Genomic DNA, 19668 nt, shown 5'->3' with positions numbered 1-19668 from the left:
GTACGAGATGCGATTGAATGCGGCATGTTTCTATATTTGTTTTGTTGATTAGTATTTTCCTTATCCTGAGAAAATGTTTTCCTCTACTCTATCTCAGTTTAGCACTGAGTAAGCGACTTGGCACTTAACACACAGAGCAGATTGTTGCCCAAATGATCTACCCCACAGCCACATGCTATGCCTACATCCTCTCCAAGCCACGCATCCAATACAGAGATGGATGACACACAGCCCAGTGTGGCCTTCCTGTCGCTTCCTTTCTTTCTCTATGAATGAAAGGAGGTGGATTTAGCCAAATGGAACATCCCCTCTTCTCTCTGGAGAGAGAGGAAATGAAGCCAGGGGGATGCTCTCAGAGGTCAGCCAATCACAATCTAACACTGACCCAGTCAATCACAAGTGGTGAGTGTCAAGCTAAAGAAAGATGAGTGGCGAATGAAACTGCTGATGGTGCCCTCATATCAGTATGGATAATGATGAGTGAGGGAGAATGCCAAGAGCTGACTCGTGGTTAGTCCTGAGTAAGTATAAAATGTTCCTGCTTTAAGTTTTGACTGTGTTAAAAACTTTTTCAGAATTATCCCTCTAGGTTACTTGATGTAGACTAAATAAATTTAAGTGCTACATTAAAATTTGTATGAAGTGCACCTGTTTGTTGCACTACAGCATTTTGTATGTAATCTTTTAAATGACACTGCAGTGTGATCGTTATGTGAAATCAGATTAAATCTGTGTCAGGTGTAACATTGTGGACTTCAGGGACAAATGGGAGGAAATGGATTCCACCAATCATGAGTAAATCGTGCAGGAATCCACATCTTTTCACTTACTGGGTTCCCATCAGGGCCAGGTGGTCCCCTCTCTCCAACGTCACCAAGAAAGCCCTGAGCACACAAAGAGACAGCATCGTCATGTAACCATAGAGAGAGAGTCTTTATTATATTCATTCTCTCAAAATGCCCATTTTGATGTTGAATGCATTTAGATATCACACGGGATGTCAGTTAAGTTATTACAGCAAACACAGGGGATAAACAAAGTGTTTTTCCAAAACGGAAGTTTCCAGAGTAAGGCCAAGTTATCAGATGTGCTCCCAGCATTTTCATTCCCCAGAGACCGGCAGGAAATTCCATGGCTGATTGTTTCCAAGCGACGAGTGTCTGTGTGTGCACGCACTGGCAGGGATTGCTCAGCAGCCCGCGAACCAAACCCCCAGGACGCGCCTAAATGGCTGAATAAAGCTGCTTGGCCCAGGAATTGCTGACTGTGCTCTTTTTTTTGCTTGGCGCTCGTAATTCCATTATAGAGGCAGAACAAGAGGAGTGATGCAGCCAAGAGGCCACACGCTCATCGTGTGCTTGTCAGTATGCCAAGGTCAACATGCAACCCACTGCACATTACACCTCAGTACTTGCCTATAGAAGGTAAGTGTTAGGGTTAGGGGAATGATAAATGGCAGAACTGCGGTGAGGTCTCTTTTATCGTGTCTACAGAGGGAAAGATCAAAAAGGGCTTGAGTCTTAAACAGATGGCAAAGATAGGGGCTGCTTGTGTGGCAAACAATCATTCCTTTTTTAGAAAATTAGGCAAAAGTGGATCAAGAAATAAACAGTAATTGGTGCAAAAACAAGAAACACGGAAAAATTTGCTGCTCCCAAACTGTCAATAACTCTCTCAGTTTTGATCAGAAACACATGCAACTCTTTTTTTCTCGTGCCGACAGTAAATCTCAGTGAGGATTTAATTATAGGATCTGTCCAATGAAAGTCTCTTCTCAAAGCTATGTGCAAATTCTAGCCAGTCATTCTATCTGTATGGGTGACACAAGAAAATGGGAGCAGTTTGATGTCATTCAAAATCTGAATTCAAAAAGACAATTTTTATCACACATATTCCCATTTGATAGAATGTGCCAGCTCTTTTGCTTGTCTGGTTCTCTTGCACTGCTGCTGAGTCAGGATGGAAAACAAAAAAAACCCAACTTCTTACACAAACTGATCTCACTTTTCACCACAGAGGAAGAGAAATGGCTTGCTCATGACTTGGCAATGAAGGGCTTACTCTTAGACCTTGGCATGTGTCACTGACCATTGCAGCATAATAAGACTGAAAAATCGTGTTCAACCGGACTAAGCCTGGGAAAAATATGTGATTCATACAAGTGGTTATGTGCAGTATTAGTATTTTCCATGTAAGCTTGGAAGGACGGGAAATTTGCTTCCAGGCGCCAATGACAATAGACCTCTCTCGTCTGTGGGTAGAGCTTCCAGAGGGCCAAACCCACAACTGACACATTATATTAGCCTATCAGTCTAACGCAACACAAGAACAGTAATAAGCACACTGTTTAACACATAAAGTTTCCAAATCAACTTCAGTCAGAGAAAATTAATTGCACTGATCATGAGATTTATAGACAGATAGCATTTTTTAACATTAAACTAGCAATAAGCTTAGTGGGAATATGATTATAATCTTCTGATATGTACTAAAGGAATCTATGCTTCCTCTTAGACTGTAGTAGGCTGAGCTTTTTGTGCCTCATATATGTATTTACGAGTAAGGCCAGGAGGGGTTTCACACTGAACTGAAGTCTCTGTCAGAGTAATGGTCATTTAATGGGCTTTATAGTAGCTCTGCACTGCAGTAAGGTCCCATAGATCACAAACACTGTCATTGCCATAAGGCTACATTAATAACTGAGAAGTATGTTGAGAGAAAACTTTACCGGCCTACCCATCTTGCCCTTCTTCCCATGAACACCAGGAATTCCCTACGAACAGGAAAGAAATGGATAAGAAGAAGAGTACATCATTTCAAAACCTGGACAACATTCAGCAATAAGACTCAATCTATTGGGCGGTGTGTAGTTTTGATGCTCCTCACAAGAACAAAATTATTGACTGAAAGCAGAGAACACCATTTCTTGAAACTTTACCAACTGTGGGGGGGGTAGGGGATAAAATATTCAAATTCCATCCTTCAGCTTGGTATCAGCAGATGACAAAACAATCTCAAAGGGTCCATTTAACAGCTGATCTGTAGTTTGCTATATTATTACATCATGATCCTCAGAAGTGTTCAGGAGAAAGTTGAAATCTGAACTTCTGATAAACAGAAGAGCTATAAAATGGATCATGAGGTGAGGTTATTTCATCAGATAAGACATTTGAAGCTCAACTTATTGGATACAAAATTGTGCATTCATTGTTTTTACTCAAGAGTAATGGATAGGTTTGCCTAGTGTGGTCTTAGTGTTTTGATCTAATGCCCTTGTTTTATTCAAGTAAATCTAATCTGGGTCTCATTTCCATTTCATAATTTTTGGGACATAATGCAGCCCAGTGGGTATTCTCTCTCAAAGCCACTAATACTCACTCTCTCGCCATCAGGACCAGGAAAGCCAAAAAGCCCAGGGATGCCAATGTGACCCTGGAGAGATAAATAAAAGATGGAGTAAAGGAACAGATAAGGCGAAGATAGATGGAAAAGCAAAAGGTGGATAAGGGGACATAATGAGACTGAGCAAAGATGCTGGGCATTGTGTAGGACTGTCAATAACACTAACACGTGTCTAAAAATCTTTATAAAGCCTTCAGCTGTGATGGGTCCATCTGCAACAGTGCTCTGCAAGGTTTATGTTACAGTTGAGTGGTCTCGAAGAGCCAAACCTTGAAGCAAGTGTATATGCCCATGGACTGCATGGTGCTGGCTTCCACGATGTAGTCCAAGGGCACATACCCTCACATCAGGGATCTCTGGAGATCTTCGTGCCAAACCTGCTCAGTGGAAAAGTAGAAATAACAATGACATGAAATGAGAAGCTTACATCTGGATGCATTATGCAGCACAGCTATAAAGTTTTATGATCTCTGGCTAGCATTACTAAAAACTGTATTGACTCTAACATACTTTAACTATATGAAGAAAACCATCTGTTACCATTATCGTCGCGTTAACGGGGAAAGATGAGCGGTGTTTATGACACTGGCTGTTTTATACAACCACACTGGTTAGGTAATTAAATTAGCATGATTTTCACAGCTCATTTAAGGAAAGCGAAGGTCCAACAGAGAAGAAACATGCTGCTCTCCCCTGTGGCCATCAGTAGCTGCTACATGAGGGAGCATGACAAAAACAGGAAACATTAAGAAATGGCAAAAGACTTGCAAAGTACCATAGAGAGTCTTACAAAAACACACATCCCAACACCACCACCAAGAAGAACTGCAACATCTACTTACCCTCACCCCTTTTATCCCCATTTTTCCTGCAGGCCCAGGAAAGCCCTAATTGTAATAGATAAAAAAAAACATATTTCAGTAGTTACAAACAGCTGCATTCATCTGAGATGCCATACAAGTAAATTTATATATTTAAATCGGCTGACTAGTCTACTTAACAATTAGCATCCACCTTTTGGATATTAAATTTTGTATCCTCTTTAAAATTCTGTTTAGCATAAACCCTGACATTTGCAACATTAATGCTTCAGCAGCATTCACATCTGTTTCCCAGAAAAACTGTCGTTTAATGCACCGGCACAAAACATGACTCTGCAACTATAAAGATCAACTTTCTGCTCAGGAGAGCTCCCAACAGCAAATTGTAAAGTCTTGACATAAACATATAGCCCTCCTGATTCCCAGCCTACAGATGGTAGGGGGTGCTAAAACCTAATCCACCACACATCTCTAAGTTCATATAGGGGATCAGGGAGTTTTGCCATAGTCAGTGCAGTAAAGCACAGAGGCAAACACAGAGACCTGTGCCTGAACACTAAGTTATCTTAAACATTCAAGGGTTGTAAATGAGGGAATAGCCAACCAGTTGTTTTTGGAGTTTAAAGCTGAGATAAAATAGATTTCTAATGTGGAGAAACTCTAATACTTCCCAGCTTTGACTTCTTCAGTTAGACTACTCCTAGAAGTGAAGCAAGGGATAATGCTCAGAGTTTTAAAGGACAGAAGAAGCTTTTATTGTGTGTGTGTGTGTGTGTGTGTGTGTGTGTGTGTGTGTGTGTGTGTGTGTGTGTGTGTGTGTGTGTGTGTGTGTGCGCGTGTGTGTGTGTGTGTGTGTGTGTACCTGGGGACATGTGGCATTAGTCACACTTTTATTACCTTTTCTTTCTTCAGGGTATCGCTTACGATAGAAACCCTTTTGACATTTTATTTTCTCACAAGACCAGGGGCATCCATCGCTGAAATTCCACCACAGGTAATTTTTCTTTTCAATCAGCAGCTACACACTTTTCATTCTGAGTTATCAAATTAGGTTTTTTTGTTGAGGCGCCGGTTTCAGAGATTTTTTATAGTTTTGCTACCATCCAGGATTATTACATGTAATTATTTCCTTGCTTAAGAAAACATAAGAATTCAATGCTCCACTGTAGTTCTCAGTATGTTCATCATTCTGACAGCAAGTAAAAATTACAAGATAGAATCTGATTTGTTCAAAAGTCCCAAATCAGCCCTAATTTTTCAAAAAGTTGAAGTCACAATAGAAAAAATGTGCCGGCCTCCATTTATTGTTTTATTTCCACACGTGTGTCTGTGTGTCTGTGTGTGTGTGTGTGTGTGTGTGTGTGTGTGTGTGTGTGTGTGTGTGTGTGTGTGTGTGTGTGTGTGTGTGTGTATCCCTGCTCAACCAGTGCCACAACTCTAGATTTACTGCACCTGCCTGCCAGGATAGCCTTTTGCCCCAGGGCTTCCATCATCTCCCCGCTCACCCTGTGGAGACAGAGACAGTAGAGAAATACGTGCTAGAAGAATGCGAGAGACTAAAAAGCAGGAAAAGGAAGGAAAAGAGGATGAGGAAAGGAAATATTCCTAGAATAAGGGCCTCTTTTGTGCACAAATGATTTCTGCTGCAGCCTCGCTGATTGCCGTCCTAGAAACTTAGGAAACAGAATAATTAAAACTGTAAGCAGACATATTTATGCCGTAATAAACAACAGTCAGTTGGTCCTATAGAGGAATTCAAAACCTCCAAGCTTTTCAATAGAGTCCTATTGTTTAGTCGAGTTGCCTAAGGAAAGAGGCGCCACTACAGACATTGCCACTCTAACCACTCAATTAATCCAACAGTAAGTGCTTTTATAATGTGGTCAAGCTTGCATGCTGTTAAGACTACTGTGAGCACAGCTCTGCATTGGTATGTTTATCCTTATCGACACACTGTATAATGCATGCGTCATCCCTTCATTGTGGTGAGACCAAATGAAATGCATCAATCAGAGAGTAACATTTAATTCTGTAAATATGGGAAAAGAAAATTACTAAATTACTTAATGAAGGAATGCAAATTACAGGCCCTTCATACACTATATTCATTTAAAACTGAGGTTTCTGCATTTTCAGATTCCTGGGAAAACTGGATTAACATGTTAAGACAGGCTAGAAGGATAATGTCATTAAAAACCATAATCAGAGAAACAGCAGTCATTGTTGCAGCCCCCCTTAATATTACACACACTCTAGAATATACTGCAGTCCAGTAAAATGCCACCACTAACCAGAACATCAGAGCTAAAGCTATAATTAACTCCTCGATGGCAGAAACTGCAAAAAGTGCATTACAGAGATTCAAAAGGTGCCCTTTAAAGCTTAACCGTTAATTGGTTTGCATTAGACTGTGCAGGTGCAAAATAAAGCAGACACCATTGGTAAGTAAGAAATATTGCACAACAGAGGGTTAAGATAAAATAATAAGTGTTGAGCTAAGGAAGAGCAAGACATTTTTCCAGAATTACTAAGCTTTATCAAATGGCATATTTAATTACAATTTATTTACAAATATTGCACCAGCACACACACACACACACACACACAGCACATGTACACAGCCATAGAAGTGATGTTACACACATTCTTAACTCCAGAGGGCAATACATAAAAAAATATTTCGTTCTTACAATCCTCACTCTTCCCATTGTCCACAGGTGGAAGTAATAAGTCAATAAGCAGTTTCTAGCTAATAAAAATATGCATGTAAACACATTCACGTGTTGCATTTATGAAAACATATCATTTATAAGTGTTTTAAGAAAAATATATAGTTAACTATTTCACTATCAGCTTAACGTTTGACACAGTTTACATTATCTGAAAAAAGTGCTCGAAAAAAAATGAACTTTAAACCTTTTTCTCCTTTATTGTGACACGATGCAATCTTCTAAGAGATATTTCACAGGTTTTAGATTCATGAAGATGGGAAAGGACTAGGGAGGGGAATGATCTAGAGTCTTCAAACTATTTAGCCTACTTGCACCTCTGCCAAAAAACTCCCACTATTTTCCCGCCAAGATTCCCAAATGACTAATATCTAACATCTCTAGTCACCATGTGTAAAGACATAATCACTGCTATTTTTTTTTTTAATGAACCCGGGTGTGCCTCTTTTACTAGTATTTTTCCTCTGTCACTCTCCCTTTCTCCTGTTTTGTTACTATAAATGGAAAGAAATGCTTAAGCGTTATGGGAACTGTCTCTGTAGACTCTTGGCTCTTTTACTTGGTAAGTAAACATACTGTGACAAACAGCTAACACACGCTGCAGCCATCAGACAGAAACATTTTTTATATTATACATGACAAAAAATATATTATAGAAATGCTATGATAAATGTCACAAGTATAAAAGTAAACGGACTAGGCTCTGAAAAATATTTATATATCAGTTTAACTAAACTCAATATTTGAAAAAATGGACTTTGAATTTAAACCAGTACTAAGTTAATAGGTTAAGCCTCTGTGTCTCCCTTTAACAGGCTCTATGGACCTCTATAAAAAAATAAGTACAGTACATTCCTACTAGAAAATTATATATTTTAATAAAAGCATATTTTTTATAAAAGTGATATAAATGATCACAAAAATGCAATGTCAAATCTAAATCAAGACGTCTAGAACAAAGACTTTTAGGCAGATGAAACCAAAGTGGAGATGTGTCAATGCAGAGCGTCATATATGGTGAAAATCAAACACAGTAAATCAGCACAAATGCCTCACCCCAGCTGTCAAACATAGTGGAGGAGGAGTAATGGTTTGGTTCTGTTTTACAGCCACAGGACCTGGGCGCTTTGCAGTGTTTAAGTCAACTATGAACTCCTCTGTATACCAAAACATTCATGAGTCAAAACTGAGACAGCTATCTGACAGCCAAGCTTGGCCAAAATTCCTCCACAAGAAAATAAGTGACTGATTAAGTGATATAGAAGATCATTGCTTCAAAATATTGCAGCTTAAGGTGCTTCTACAGGCTACTGGGTCATGGTTTGTATTTAGTTTTTCACAGGATGCTATGCTGTCCTGTGAAAATCTTTCTTTTTTCACATCACAATAACAGACACAATCTCCTTTATTTGGATATTGACACTATGATCAAACGAGGCGCCTGTTTCATTCTGAAGGATCAAACGGGCTCCTCCATGTAAACACTGTGTGAAGGCTAAGAAAACCGAACCTTTTCTCAGTACATGACATTAAACTGTTACCATGCTCCTGTAAAAAATACTCACAGGTTCACCCGGGAGACCAGCAGGACCAGGATATCCTTTTTGTCCCTGTTGACAAAAAAACACAAAAAAAGCAACAAGTTAAAAGTTAATACTAATAATTAATACTAAGTAAAATGATTGTGCCATATAATATTCCAGTCACAATTCCACAAGGAAGTTCAGTGTTAAGTGCCTTGGAGCAAAAAGACGGTTTATCTTGGAAGGGAAAAAAGTTAAATGGTCACTCGTCAAATTCAATTAATTTTTTCTTTTCTTTTTATCACCTTGCGTTCAAGAGTGCCTCAGTTAAGATTGCAGGGGTTTAAATTATGCTAGTAGTTTCCAGCTGCCTTAGAGAAAATTTGACTTTGTTTTCCTATAAAAAAGTTCAATAAAATGACTTCATAAAAACCTGGAAGGCTTAGCTTAAAAGGCTCCACAGCACAAGCAAACGTAATAAATGTGAAACTAATAAACCACTTACTGCCTGGTGAACCCTGAATAAGGCATTTCTTTACCATTTCTACACAAGAACAATGACATTTTATTTATTGTTGTGGCACAGCTACTTGGCTTTGGGTTAGTCTAATCATTGCCACCGCCGCACCCTGACAAAACAATTCAGTATCATCTTGCATTAATTAAGCCAATAAACCAATTAGGCAGTAATGCGCAAAACCCAAAAGGGTAATTAATGGTCACCTTCATGCCCTGTGATCTCAAATGAGCTTGCCAGCTGGCTACAAAATGTATTAATCTTTTCACAGTCAAGATCTGTGGCAATAAATAAAGACATGAAGTCATCTCTGGGGGGAGAAAAAGTTGATTATCTGAAGTGTAAAGTCATTAGCCACAAGCTGTTTTGGCCTGACAGCAGCAGCACAAATAAACCACAGTCAGACAGAGGCTGAAAAAATTAGTAACTGTGTGTACAGTAAATAAAGTCGACATCAAGAGATCAATGCAAAGCACTCCCGAACCAAACACCAGAGTGTAAAAAGGGACATCAAAATTCTCCTTACACAAACATCCTCTGAGGTATATGGTAGTATCGATGTAAAGGGTCAACTTTAAAGGTTTCTTTACTTAGTTCATGCTGGCTCGGTGAAGGAAAATGCCACTCGATAAAAAAATAATGCAGCTGGGCACATTTTAAAGTTGTAATTTGACTTTTTTGAGCTGACATTCTGTTTTCTGCTGTCTTCTGTGTTTTTGGAGAAAGAGTCTTCATTAGAATTTAAAGTAAAGTGTGTGTTTTTTTTTAAATTATTTGTTTGGTTGGCTGTTTTTTTTTCCCATAATGATTGGCTGTCCAAAGATAGTAAGTATTAATGGACAGCATGAGTCTGGGTTGAAAGTCTGAGAAAGATTGACACTGACAGCCACAGAGCCGATAAGTAAAATCTGGCTGGCAGGTTGACATCTTGAACTGATAAAAAAAGAAAAAAAAAAAAAGAAAAGCCTTGTGCAACATCTTAGAAATGTGAGCTATCCCACAAACCAATTAAACAAAACTAAAGTTTATTATGTCATCGTGGCGTAAGAACTCATCCTTTAAACAAGCAGACAAAGTAATGCATTCATTGAAGTTTGGTTCATGAACATTCATGAGCTGACTTTTACCAACACTCTGTGATTGTGTCTTAGTTCAAAAGGTCCTCACAAAGAAATAAGCACGCTTTCAAGGACAACTGTCTTTCTGAGATTCATATTTTCTGCACAGATCAAAGCCAGATGTCAGCCGATCGGCCACAGTAATTCTCTCAGACACTGTTATATTCACGTTTTGTGAAACTCCTGATTATTTGTCTATTTATCTGCAGACAAGCCACACAGTGCTGAGAGATGGAAATAATTGATAGGATTTTCGAGGGTAGATGAGTCTCCTGCTGGAGCCAAAGCAATGCAGCCACAAAAGAACAAAAGAATGTGTCTGGGCTTTCCAGCACAGCCAATACAGCCGAGTACAGTAAAAATAGGGAAAAGAAATCTGTGCATGCGTGTCGTATGTGGGCTAAACAAAAATTGGACCACTTTCACGGCTCTGTAAATCCATTGTGTGACACAAAATGGCAGAATCCATTGTGCGAGAAAAAAAGATGGCAAGGTATCATTATCTTCATTAGTTCTTCTTGTTCATGAAGAGCAAACAGTTTTAATTAGTGTAACTCACACCAGATCAACCCTACAGCCAACAGGCGAAGCGAAGCAGCAGCACCGTCTCCGCTGCGTGAAGAATAAGTAACAGATTGTACTTGGCAGACAAAAAATACATTGTTCTTTCCATAGATTTTTAATTTTATTATAACAAAAACCTAATCCCACCTGGCAAGCCTTGGGCTTATATTTAAATGTGGAGGAGTGCACACCTAATAAAAAATTTGAGTGTTGTTGCAGTGTGCCATCATCAGAGCTGGCTGTGTAAATGGAACACAGGTTCAGAACCGGTAGTACTCTTTGCAGAGTTTTGGTTTGACACACACATGCATGAGTCTCTTCTTATTTTACAGCGCAAACCACTGATTGACTCCCAGGCAACCTTCCCATTACATCTTTACACATTTCCCACAGCGAGAAAGGCTGTTTCTGGCAGAAAGCCAAGGGACTGAGAAGAAAACTCAGCGAAAACCGTCCATGAAGCGGTGACAGGTCATAGCTTTGCAGGCTGGTTAGACAGACAAAGGAACAACCCTCGAGGTTCATCAGAGGCAGGTGATGGAATTTCAGTGTAATTGTAATACAAAAGTGCACTATAGGGAGTTTTGCCTTACTTAGTACAATCAAAAAAAAAGTCTAAGTCAAGAACAGCTGCAAGCAATGAGGTGTCTCGTGGCTTTCAGGGGAGCCAAGCTGATTGCTTTGTTTTTATTAGCTGGATACAAACTGCATTTTAATACTTTTTAGGGCTGTCAGCAGTTTCTTGCACAGACACGGGCCTTTTAAGTTTAACGTGAACTTGTGTTACCGGAATCTCACCTGATCTTATAACCAGAACAAGAACAGAGGATCTGTTACAGCTATTTAACCTCCGCAAGGATGCTGCTTTCAGCCTACCAAAGATCCACAATTACCATAACTCAGCTGAAAGAATATCAGCTTTTCCCATGACTCCATGTTCCATGACTCAGAAGACGAGGAGAGGCCTTCCTTTTTTTTTCCAGTTGGAGCCTTCCCCACTACTAAACTGAATTGAGGGAAACTGAGCACACCAGATGGTTTTTCACAGTCAGCCCTGTCTGATTGCATAACAAACTGCTGGCGCTCCCGCCAAAGCATTATTGCACTCATATTATTGGGTCCCAAGTGAGAACACGGCTGTGTGTATGTGCATGCGTCTCAATGAGAACAAAAGTTGCTTATAAGGGGTTTCTCAGATTGTGTAACAGCCATTTTTAATTAGCATTCTTCAGGCATCCGATTCCTGACCTTTCTCTGACCTTTTACTGTACCGATGTAGCTTTTACTTCTTTCTATCTTCACCAGAGTATAAATTTGAGAGCTGCCCACAAGAGGAGCAGTGTGATCATATACTGTCAAGTGCAATTTAAAAGAAGCTTTGTCTGTGGATTTTCTTCCATAAGCTTTTATGACTTTGTTTACTGCTGCAGCAGCCCATCGGGTAACTCATCTCTAACGCTCTCTGCCAAGTTTCCTTTCTTCTGTCTCATTTTATCCAGACTGAAAGCTGTGTGTAACCTGTAAACACTTCAAACTATTTCAACACCATATTAATTCAATTCTTTATTTAGATTCACTGGTGCTAAGTAGGCAGTGCAGGTCGCCTCATTGAAAAATTCCATATGAATATAATACATCTGGATTTCAGTCTGTGGATCCTACAGTGTTTCTGAGATTTATTCTTACTGAATCTGGAGGAAGCTTTGGAAATTAGAGGGAAGAAGTGTCTGTGAGGTCTGCTGGTTACTGGAATGAGCCATAGCTGGAGAAGGCAAGTAAACATTTTTCTAACATTAGCTGCTGTTGTTAGGAATGAAGAATTAGGTGAAACCCTGGCAAGGACAACCTCCAAACCTAATCAACATTTCTCATTGACACATTTCCAAAGATTTCAGGCTCTTTAATCATTAAAGAGCGAGGCTAGTGACATTCTACGTTTTTCTTAATATTAAGAAACTCAATGAAAAGACTTAGCTAGAAGTCGCGTAGACAGGCTTCATTCCTACAGTGCTGCAGTTATGTAAAACTATTATTGTAAAACAAATTCTATGCAAAAGTACGATCAGATTTACCATTTTATTTGTACACTGTGCATAGTAAGAAATCCAGACAAGTGCCAGACCACTTGAGATGTGCAATTACTGTGAGGGGCTTGGGAAAAGGCCAAAGATAAAATGAACAAGGCCACTGAGAAAACACTCTGCTAACCGTCACTCTCTGTCAGGATAACCCAGCGCAGTGGTATCCAAAGAACGTTAAATAATGCTGATTGCGAACAAGACCAGATCACAGCGCTAACCCACATTCATAAGTTGTCCTACTTTTTTAGAAGTACTGCTCTCCAGAGTGAATGACATAACAACCGAGGAAACCATGTAAAACTTTTCACCCGGCAATCTTTATTTTCCCCTCAGATGCCTTCATTATATTTTAGGCCTGCGACACAGATGATGTAACAGGCCTGGTATTCAAATATTTCATTTTCCAAACCAGTGGGGAGCTAGAACACAGGTGTGCTCCTTGACTTCTGCATTATGTTAGGCTGTTTTCCAAACAAGAACTCAAACATTCATGTTTGGCTGAAAGCCCCACACAGACCGACAGATTCCACCTTCAAAGGCAAGAGAGCTAAAGAGCGTTCATTTGATTTACGGATCCTCGTTATACAGGACTGAGTCAGTCCTTCATTCTTGATGTGTCTGATTTATGTGTGAAAACACTGTCAGAAAGGAGAAAGAATGGACAGAAACCAAGAATTTGAACTTTCATGGAAGAGAATCAGCAAACTGTGATGGCAATTAATTACTTCCTGGCAGATTTACAAACAAATACATACACAGTTTCAGTTTGTGAGCCAAAGCAGCCGTTTTACCTTTCGTCCGTCTTGGCCAGGCAGCCCAGGGGGGCCCGTGACACCAGGTTCTCCCTAAAATGGCAAATGAGGACACATTCAGTTTATCGACATATTTACATGCCTATGTCTGCGGATAATCCAACAGATTTAAGGAAGGAAATGTGATAATGTGTATACTTTTTGTCCTTTTGGGGATTGACCAGGGGACAGTCCAGGATCTCCTTTTTGTCCCTAGAACATAAAAAAGAGAAAGCATTAATTTTTCATGACGAGTACAACATGTTCTAGTCTGCCAGAGCTTTTTATTGCACAAATTTCAACACTGATCCTCACAAGGTGCAGAGAACTTTGAATTTTATTTTTTGGTTTATATAATCAAAGAGTAACAAGTTCATTAAATTATTGGTGGTTGTATTTACGCAACTGTGCAGTCCATTTATGCCCTCCTGTGACTCAGTTTACATCAAGCTAGGGAGAAGCAATGGGGAGTGACTGTGTACATTCTTCTCCCTTTTCGGGCAGTGGGAATCCTGTCAGTGCGGCCTGGGTCAGCATTCAGTGTTCAATTTTAATAGTGAAAGAACTGCCATGTAATTTGTGCAACCATGTCCAAGTGGAAGCACAGTATAGCATTTCCTGTGTTAGTGGTTATCATAGTGGTAATCAGGTGATGTGATAAAGCACCCAAACGGTACAGCTATAATCAACGAGGTGATTGAAAATGCTGTAACACATTACATTTGACTCCAAGTGTGGAAAGTGTGGAAATAAATCATCCTCTTTTATGACGCACATTGCAGCTTGCAACCAAAGCCTGTTTTCAAAGAAAGTAAACTTCTTATAGCAAATAGCAACAGCACATTAGCATATGAGCATAGATGGAAAGTCATGCATAGTTTTAAAAGAACACTTTTCATTTTTGTACTGGATAATTCCCCCCTTCACAGCATATCGGCCCATTTAAACTTGCATGTTTGTGTCAGTTACCACTTGGCACTGAATAACCTCTTGCAGTTTCTCCAGACTGATTTCTTTATAGTGCAGGGAGCAACACGCATATACAAACACTGTCTTTTCACTCTCCTTGAACTAGATTATCTGAAGGGTTTAAGGGTTGGAAAAAGATGTGGAATTAGTTAATAACTTCTGCAAGCTCAAGACCTTAATAAGCACTTTTACCTTCTGCTGATTTATCCATTTTCTATTCCTTCCTTTTCATTTTTTAAGCCTAATGGTCAGGTACTTACAGTAGCGAGTAAGTGAAAATATTTTTGATTCAATTTATCATAATTACATCTAAATATACAAACAAACAAAAAAACAGCATAGCGTGCTTTCATTTGACTGGCTCGGTTTTTCTAAGTGCAGCGAACGGGGCCAAATCAGACAGTCTGCAGTTTGACGGTTAAGTGCAAATGAGTCAAAATGAACCAGCTCAGGTTTTCTGTTCCAGATAACGCATATTTACTAAATAAGACCTAACAAAAATATAATAGGACTTTTTTTTCTCACAGTTATAGCAGGCCAAACCAAGATATGAGTTTTGGAAAACGCTGTAATTGGATGCATTCAAATGGATTAGGTACGGACGTGAAGTATGGGCAATTTCCGTTTTATTCCAACAAAGTTAAACAAGGAGATCCTTTTATGATAGCAGCCTGACAATTGAAATCAGCTGAAGAGCAGGCTGGTGTCAAGTACATGCAAATGATTGAGACAGAGAAACTTAAAACTGCTGTTCTCTTTTGAAGGGAAACAAATGGCTTTTCAAAGTGGTAGAAGGAGCCAAAAGGATCTGACCTCCGACATGCAAACTAAGTAAAATCCCAAACAAGCATTGGATGACTAGGAAAAAAAAGAAAGAAATGTCCTCAGTTAGAATATGGAGAATGAAGGAAATGTTTTATGCCACATAAAAAGTTTTGCCATTCATTTCATTTCAGTTATATTATACTATCCTGCCTGACTGCAAGTACTTGTATCCCTGAGGGGTTCTCGTTACAGTTTTGCCGAAGGATAATTATACTTTATTCAGCGCTAGCAAGGCCAACTGATGGTCACACCAAATACTCAAAAACACTCAAGTTTCTCATCCGACTAATATAGCACGGTACACTTCAATAGTTGTAAATATCATTTTTTTGTAAAACCTTCTATTTCATTCCAGTATTGTTTATTAGCTATTAACAATGTAATTGTTAGTGCCAAAAGTGTAGCTTGTATAAAAATGAAACAACAGTGCCAATGTTCAATGTGGTGGATGGAAACATGACACCCAGAGCAGAGGAATTAAATAAAAAAGTCTTACTCTTTTAATGTTGTTTTATTAGATAGACTAACATGAATAATCTTCTAGCATAAGTCATGGCAGTCACTACTATTTAAAATGTAGATGTACCTTCATTCCAGGCAGTCCAGGACGACCCGGATTTCCATGGGGGCCAGGAGGACCCTAAAAATCAGAGATTCGTGTGATGAAAGAGGACACAGAGGAAATGTAGTCATTAAAGAAGCAGCAAAAGAAAGAAGTCCTACATGTGTGCTATTCACAGATGTGCAGTTCACAATTTCAATGTGTTGTGAGACATGAGGTCCTCTCTGCTTGAGTATGGGTGCCCTGTGCCTGCTTGTCCAGATATGATTGTGATTTTCCTCACCTTTACACTTTTCCGCTGTTTTCTGCAGTCCCACATCATATTGCGTGGTAACTTTGTGCCACAAACTGTAGGAGTATTAAGACCTATCTCTGCCAAATATTTTATCAAATGCGCCATCTCCTACAAAGCAGGGGATGGTAAAGGAAAAAAGAACGAGGATACAAGTTTTATTTTTCAAGTTGAACTTATTAAAAATTCAAGCAGTCTGCAAAAAGAGAATGTTTGGAAAATTAAAGCCACGACTTCCTGAGGCTTTCAAGTGAAGAGTCTTCAGTTCATCTGCACCACACCTTGTGCGGTGGGGATGAAATGCTGAGCATTGGAAAATCTTCTCCAGCAAAGTTGAAAGCAATGAAACATGTTGAAAAGGCCCTGAACGGGAAGCTACTGTAACTCCAACCAGTTCTTTGAGTTGCAAAGAGTTTCCATGAGTTGTGAAGAGACACATTCCCCCCCAAGCTGGAGGTGAAAGTGAGGGATTGAATTACTCTGAGTAAAATAGACAGGGGCCAAAAGGTGTAAGTGTACGGTTGGGTGATCCAGCCAGTTTCTGTCTCTGTTATTTATCGTGCTGTATTATCACACTGTGGAGAGTCCACAGCCTGGACAGTTCCCCTCAAACTGGCCAGACCTCTCCCCAAGCAGACGCTTGCTGCTGGACATATGGAGACACTTAACAGAAGCTCATCTACAGATTTCCTTCTCCTCTTCTAGTCAGACCATTCTGCCTTTCAGCTCAATATGAAAACGTATGGAAGTCATTAGCTTCAGATAGGAAGCAAGGACGAAAGAGAAACTGAGAAAAAGAGAGGTCAGGATAGTGTATTACAAATTACATTCTCACAGTACATAAGGTAAGGAGGCCTAATAATGATGACAAGCTGTTTGGGTGATATCCCAGCAGGGAAAAGAATAATAAGTAGAATGCATACATTTGTCAAAGTGCCTTCACATTATTAATTATTAAAATGAGCCCTGACAAGTGGTCATTTAGAGACCACCAGCACATAACCGCAAGATAATGAATACTAATAAGATATAGAAGCACACAAACACACCTGAGGTCTGCAGATGAAGGGTACCTATGTGCCAGCACTGTGACCAGGTTTATGATGTGGGGCAAGGTTTTTACAGGAGTGGCGCGTGGAGTGCTGCAGTTTTATAGGCCATTAACCCAGAACAGACCTGCTAACGCCTTCTCTGGAGCACAGGGACGGAATTACTAGCTTTTATATGATGCTTATGCAATATAATGTACATTAAAAGATCTTAGCTTATTAATTTTATTGAGCTATGAGCTCGGGTCCTAACTGAGCACTAATTGTTTCCCCAAGATCAGTGGCACGGTCATCAGTACAGCTGGTGTTGTGCAATGACTAATCTGGCCCCAACAACTTAATTTGCAATCATCAAACAGGGTTCTTGTTTCACATTGAAAACAATGGTGACCGACTGAGCCTGTCTGTGTGGAGTTGGCATTTTCTTGACATGTCTGTGGTTAGGACTGAATTCTCTTGATGTGACACTGGCATATGGTCAGTGTTTCTGTTGATGTTCAGGATCATTTCATTGGTGATCAACAAACTGTTCAGAATGTCAGTGTCTCTTAACTTGAATGTGTGAAAAATAGCAAATGTAATCTAGCTCTTAGTCATGGCTACATACGGAGCATGTACCCTGCATAATCATAGTCGATTTTGTTGTGATTTGGCGCTATATAAATAAAATTGAATTGAATTGAATTAATCAGTTCCATTGCTGACCCTGCAATTTGTGTCAGAATGTATCAAGCATTCTTCAGGCAATTGTGCAAATATTCTCAGTTTCACAATAACCCAGCATTGCATACTGATTATACGCTGGCAGGTCAGTTTGTTTGCACAAAGCCCTCTTTGATCTTCTCTCAAGCCTCACATTCAGTGCCAGGTGATCTTCGGCACCCTGCCAGGTTTACGGCTGTGTCAAGGAACATGGATGTTTTCACGTGTCAAGAGGTGCTTTAAGGTGGTAGCAGCGGTGAGACTGTCTGCTCGGTCAGACATGGCACCTCGATGTCAGAGAGGTAAAGCCTTAATAGTGCAGGGATATTCCAAACGTTGTAAAGTTTATGATGGGAAAAAGAACTACACTTTCCCGGAAATGCTACACTGTTCACATATTTTCTGCAATAGCAGAGCAGCTTCTTTAATATTGTGTCTCCCTGGAACATTTGGTTTATATCTGACCAGAAAGAAGGTGAAATTTGATCTGCAAAAGATTGGATTGCTCTTTTAACTTGAGAAAATACTTTTACACATTCTCTATTTCCCCATGCCTTTTAATTTCCCATAGGTGACCAGCATCTTATACAGCCAACTGAATCTGCAGTTGCTTACATCCTGCCTTTTCCAAATATCTCTTGCATGAAAGATATAACTCTTGAATTAGTGACGAAAATGTTTCAGACAGAAAATTCTTGAAAAATGGACTAACTGTGGCAACTGTATGATAATTCTGTAAATTTAGCCGTACACAGTGTAGAGACTCATTCGTTTAAATTGGATTCTGCTCTGGTGAGTTTGAATTCAACCAAAACAAAGTCACTAGGCTTCCCAGTCACACTTGGCCTTGTTTCCACACTGAGTCATTCGTTTTTCTACTAAACATTGTTGTTTTAAGTTTAAACTTTTTTGACAAATGGGCACAAAATGGGGCCAAAAAAAGCAACTACGTTTTGAATTACATGGAAATGAACACCAAATAAAAAATACAGCAAACGTCAGTTTTAATCCAAATGTTTATAACGGATTTACTAGATCAGAGTCCACTTGTTAGCTTTCTGCAGGTCATGCGTGTAGCCGTTTGGTATTCCCTCTCTAATCGTGTAAACCAGGACGGTTCATGGAAACGTTGAAAAACCTGAACTGCACCCTCGCAATCTGAGTCAGCGTGGCCTATAGTTGGGTCTCGAGAGCTTGATGATGAATGAGCTCTATAGAGGGTATGGAGTACAACTGGAGAGAGCTACTGAGCTCCAGACAGGGTCTTAAATGCCTTTAATAAGATGGGGACAAAGCCCTCTTTCTTCCTTGTTTAAAGAGATTGGGTTCCACAACCCACCCCTGAGGCCCAACTGCAGGGTGCAGTCTCATAGGCTCCAGTAGGTAGCTGATATGCAAAGTCTTTAGATGCACAAGTGCTCTGCAGGTACACTTTAGTGGCAGGTCAACAAAAAGACCAGTATCACACCACTGAAAATGTTTCCTCTTTCATTCTATCCATGGGTGGTGAAGAAGTAGTTCACAGGTCAGAAACTACACAAACACCCATCAATGACAATGTCTTTGAGAGAAATTATAACAATAAACCTTCCCTTAGGACAAATTATGCCCCGGTGTTCTTTCACTTCTTAAATTTCTTCTGAAAACATGAGCTTAAAATAACATCTCCACCTTCTCTATTTGATTCCATCAGTTCTCGAGCTACACTGAGTCTAGAAATTAA

General features: G+C 39.7%; 1 protein-coding gene and 1 long non-coding RNA gene across 2 annotated transcripts in view; one reads left to right on the top strand and one right to left on the bottom strand.

Moving 5' to 3' along the window:
- Positions 1-19668, bottom strand: part of col27a1b (collagen, type XXVII, alpha 1b) — a 64744-nt gene that overhangs the window by 32306 nt on the left and 12770 nt on the right. The window contains exons 5-13 of the mRNA XM_026188457.2: positions 15927-15980; positions 13706-13759; positions 13547-13600; positions 8518-8562; positions 5676-5729; positions 4245-4289; positions 3379-3432; positions 2729-2773; positions 831-884 (exon numbers count right to left, since the gene is read on the bottom strand). Coding sequence (XP_026044242.2) covers positions 831-884; positions 2729-2773; positions 3379-3432; positions 4245-4289; positions 5676-5729; positions 8518-8562; positions 13547-13600; positions 13706-13759; positions 15927-15980 — 459 coding nt within the window. The remainder of the gene's footprint in view (positions 1-830; positions 885-2728; positions 2774-3378; positions 3433-4244; positions 4290-5675; positions 5730-8517; positions 8563-13546; positions 13601-13705; positions 13760-15926; positions 15981-19668) is intronic.
- LOC145432454 (uncharacterized) lies at positions 302-17921 on the top strand. The gene is made up of 3 exons (XR_013912747.1): positions 302-521; positions 739-1424; positions 15938-17921. It is a non-coding gene; the product is annotated as an uncharacterized LOC145432454 (long non-coding RNA).

The sequence above is a fragment of the Astatotilapia calliptera genome, chromosome 12, assembly GCF_964374335.1.
Source record: "Astatotilapia calliptera chromosome 12, fAstCal68.1, whole genome shotgun sequence".
NCBI lineage: Eukaryota > Metazoa > Chordata > Actinopteri > Cichliformes > Cichlidae > Astatotilapia > Astatotilapia calliptera.
The sequence above is the reverse complement of the archived record's forward strand: the minus strand, read 5'-3'. Positions and strand labels throughout refer to the sequence as shown.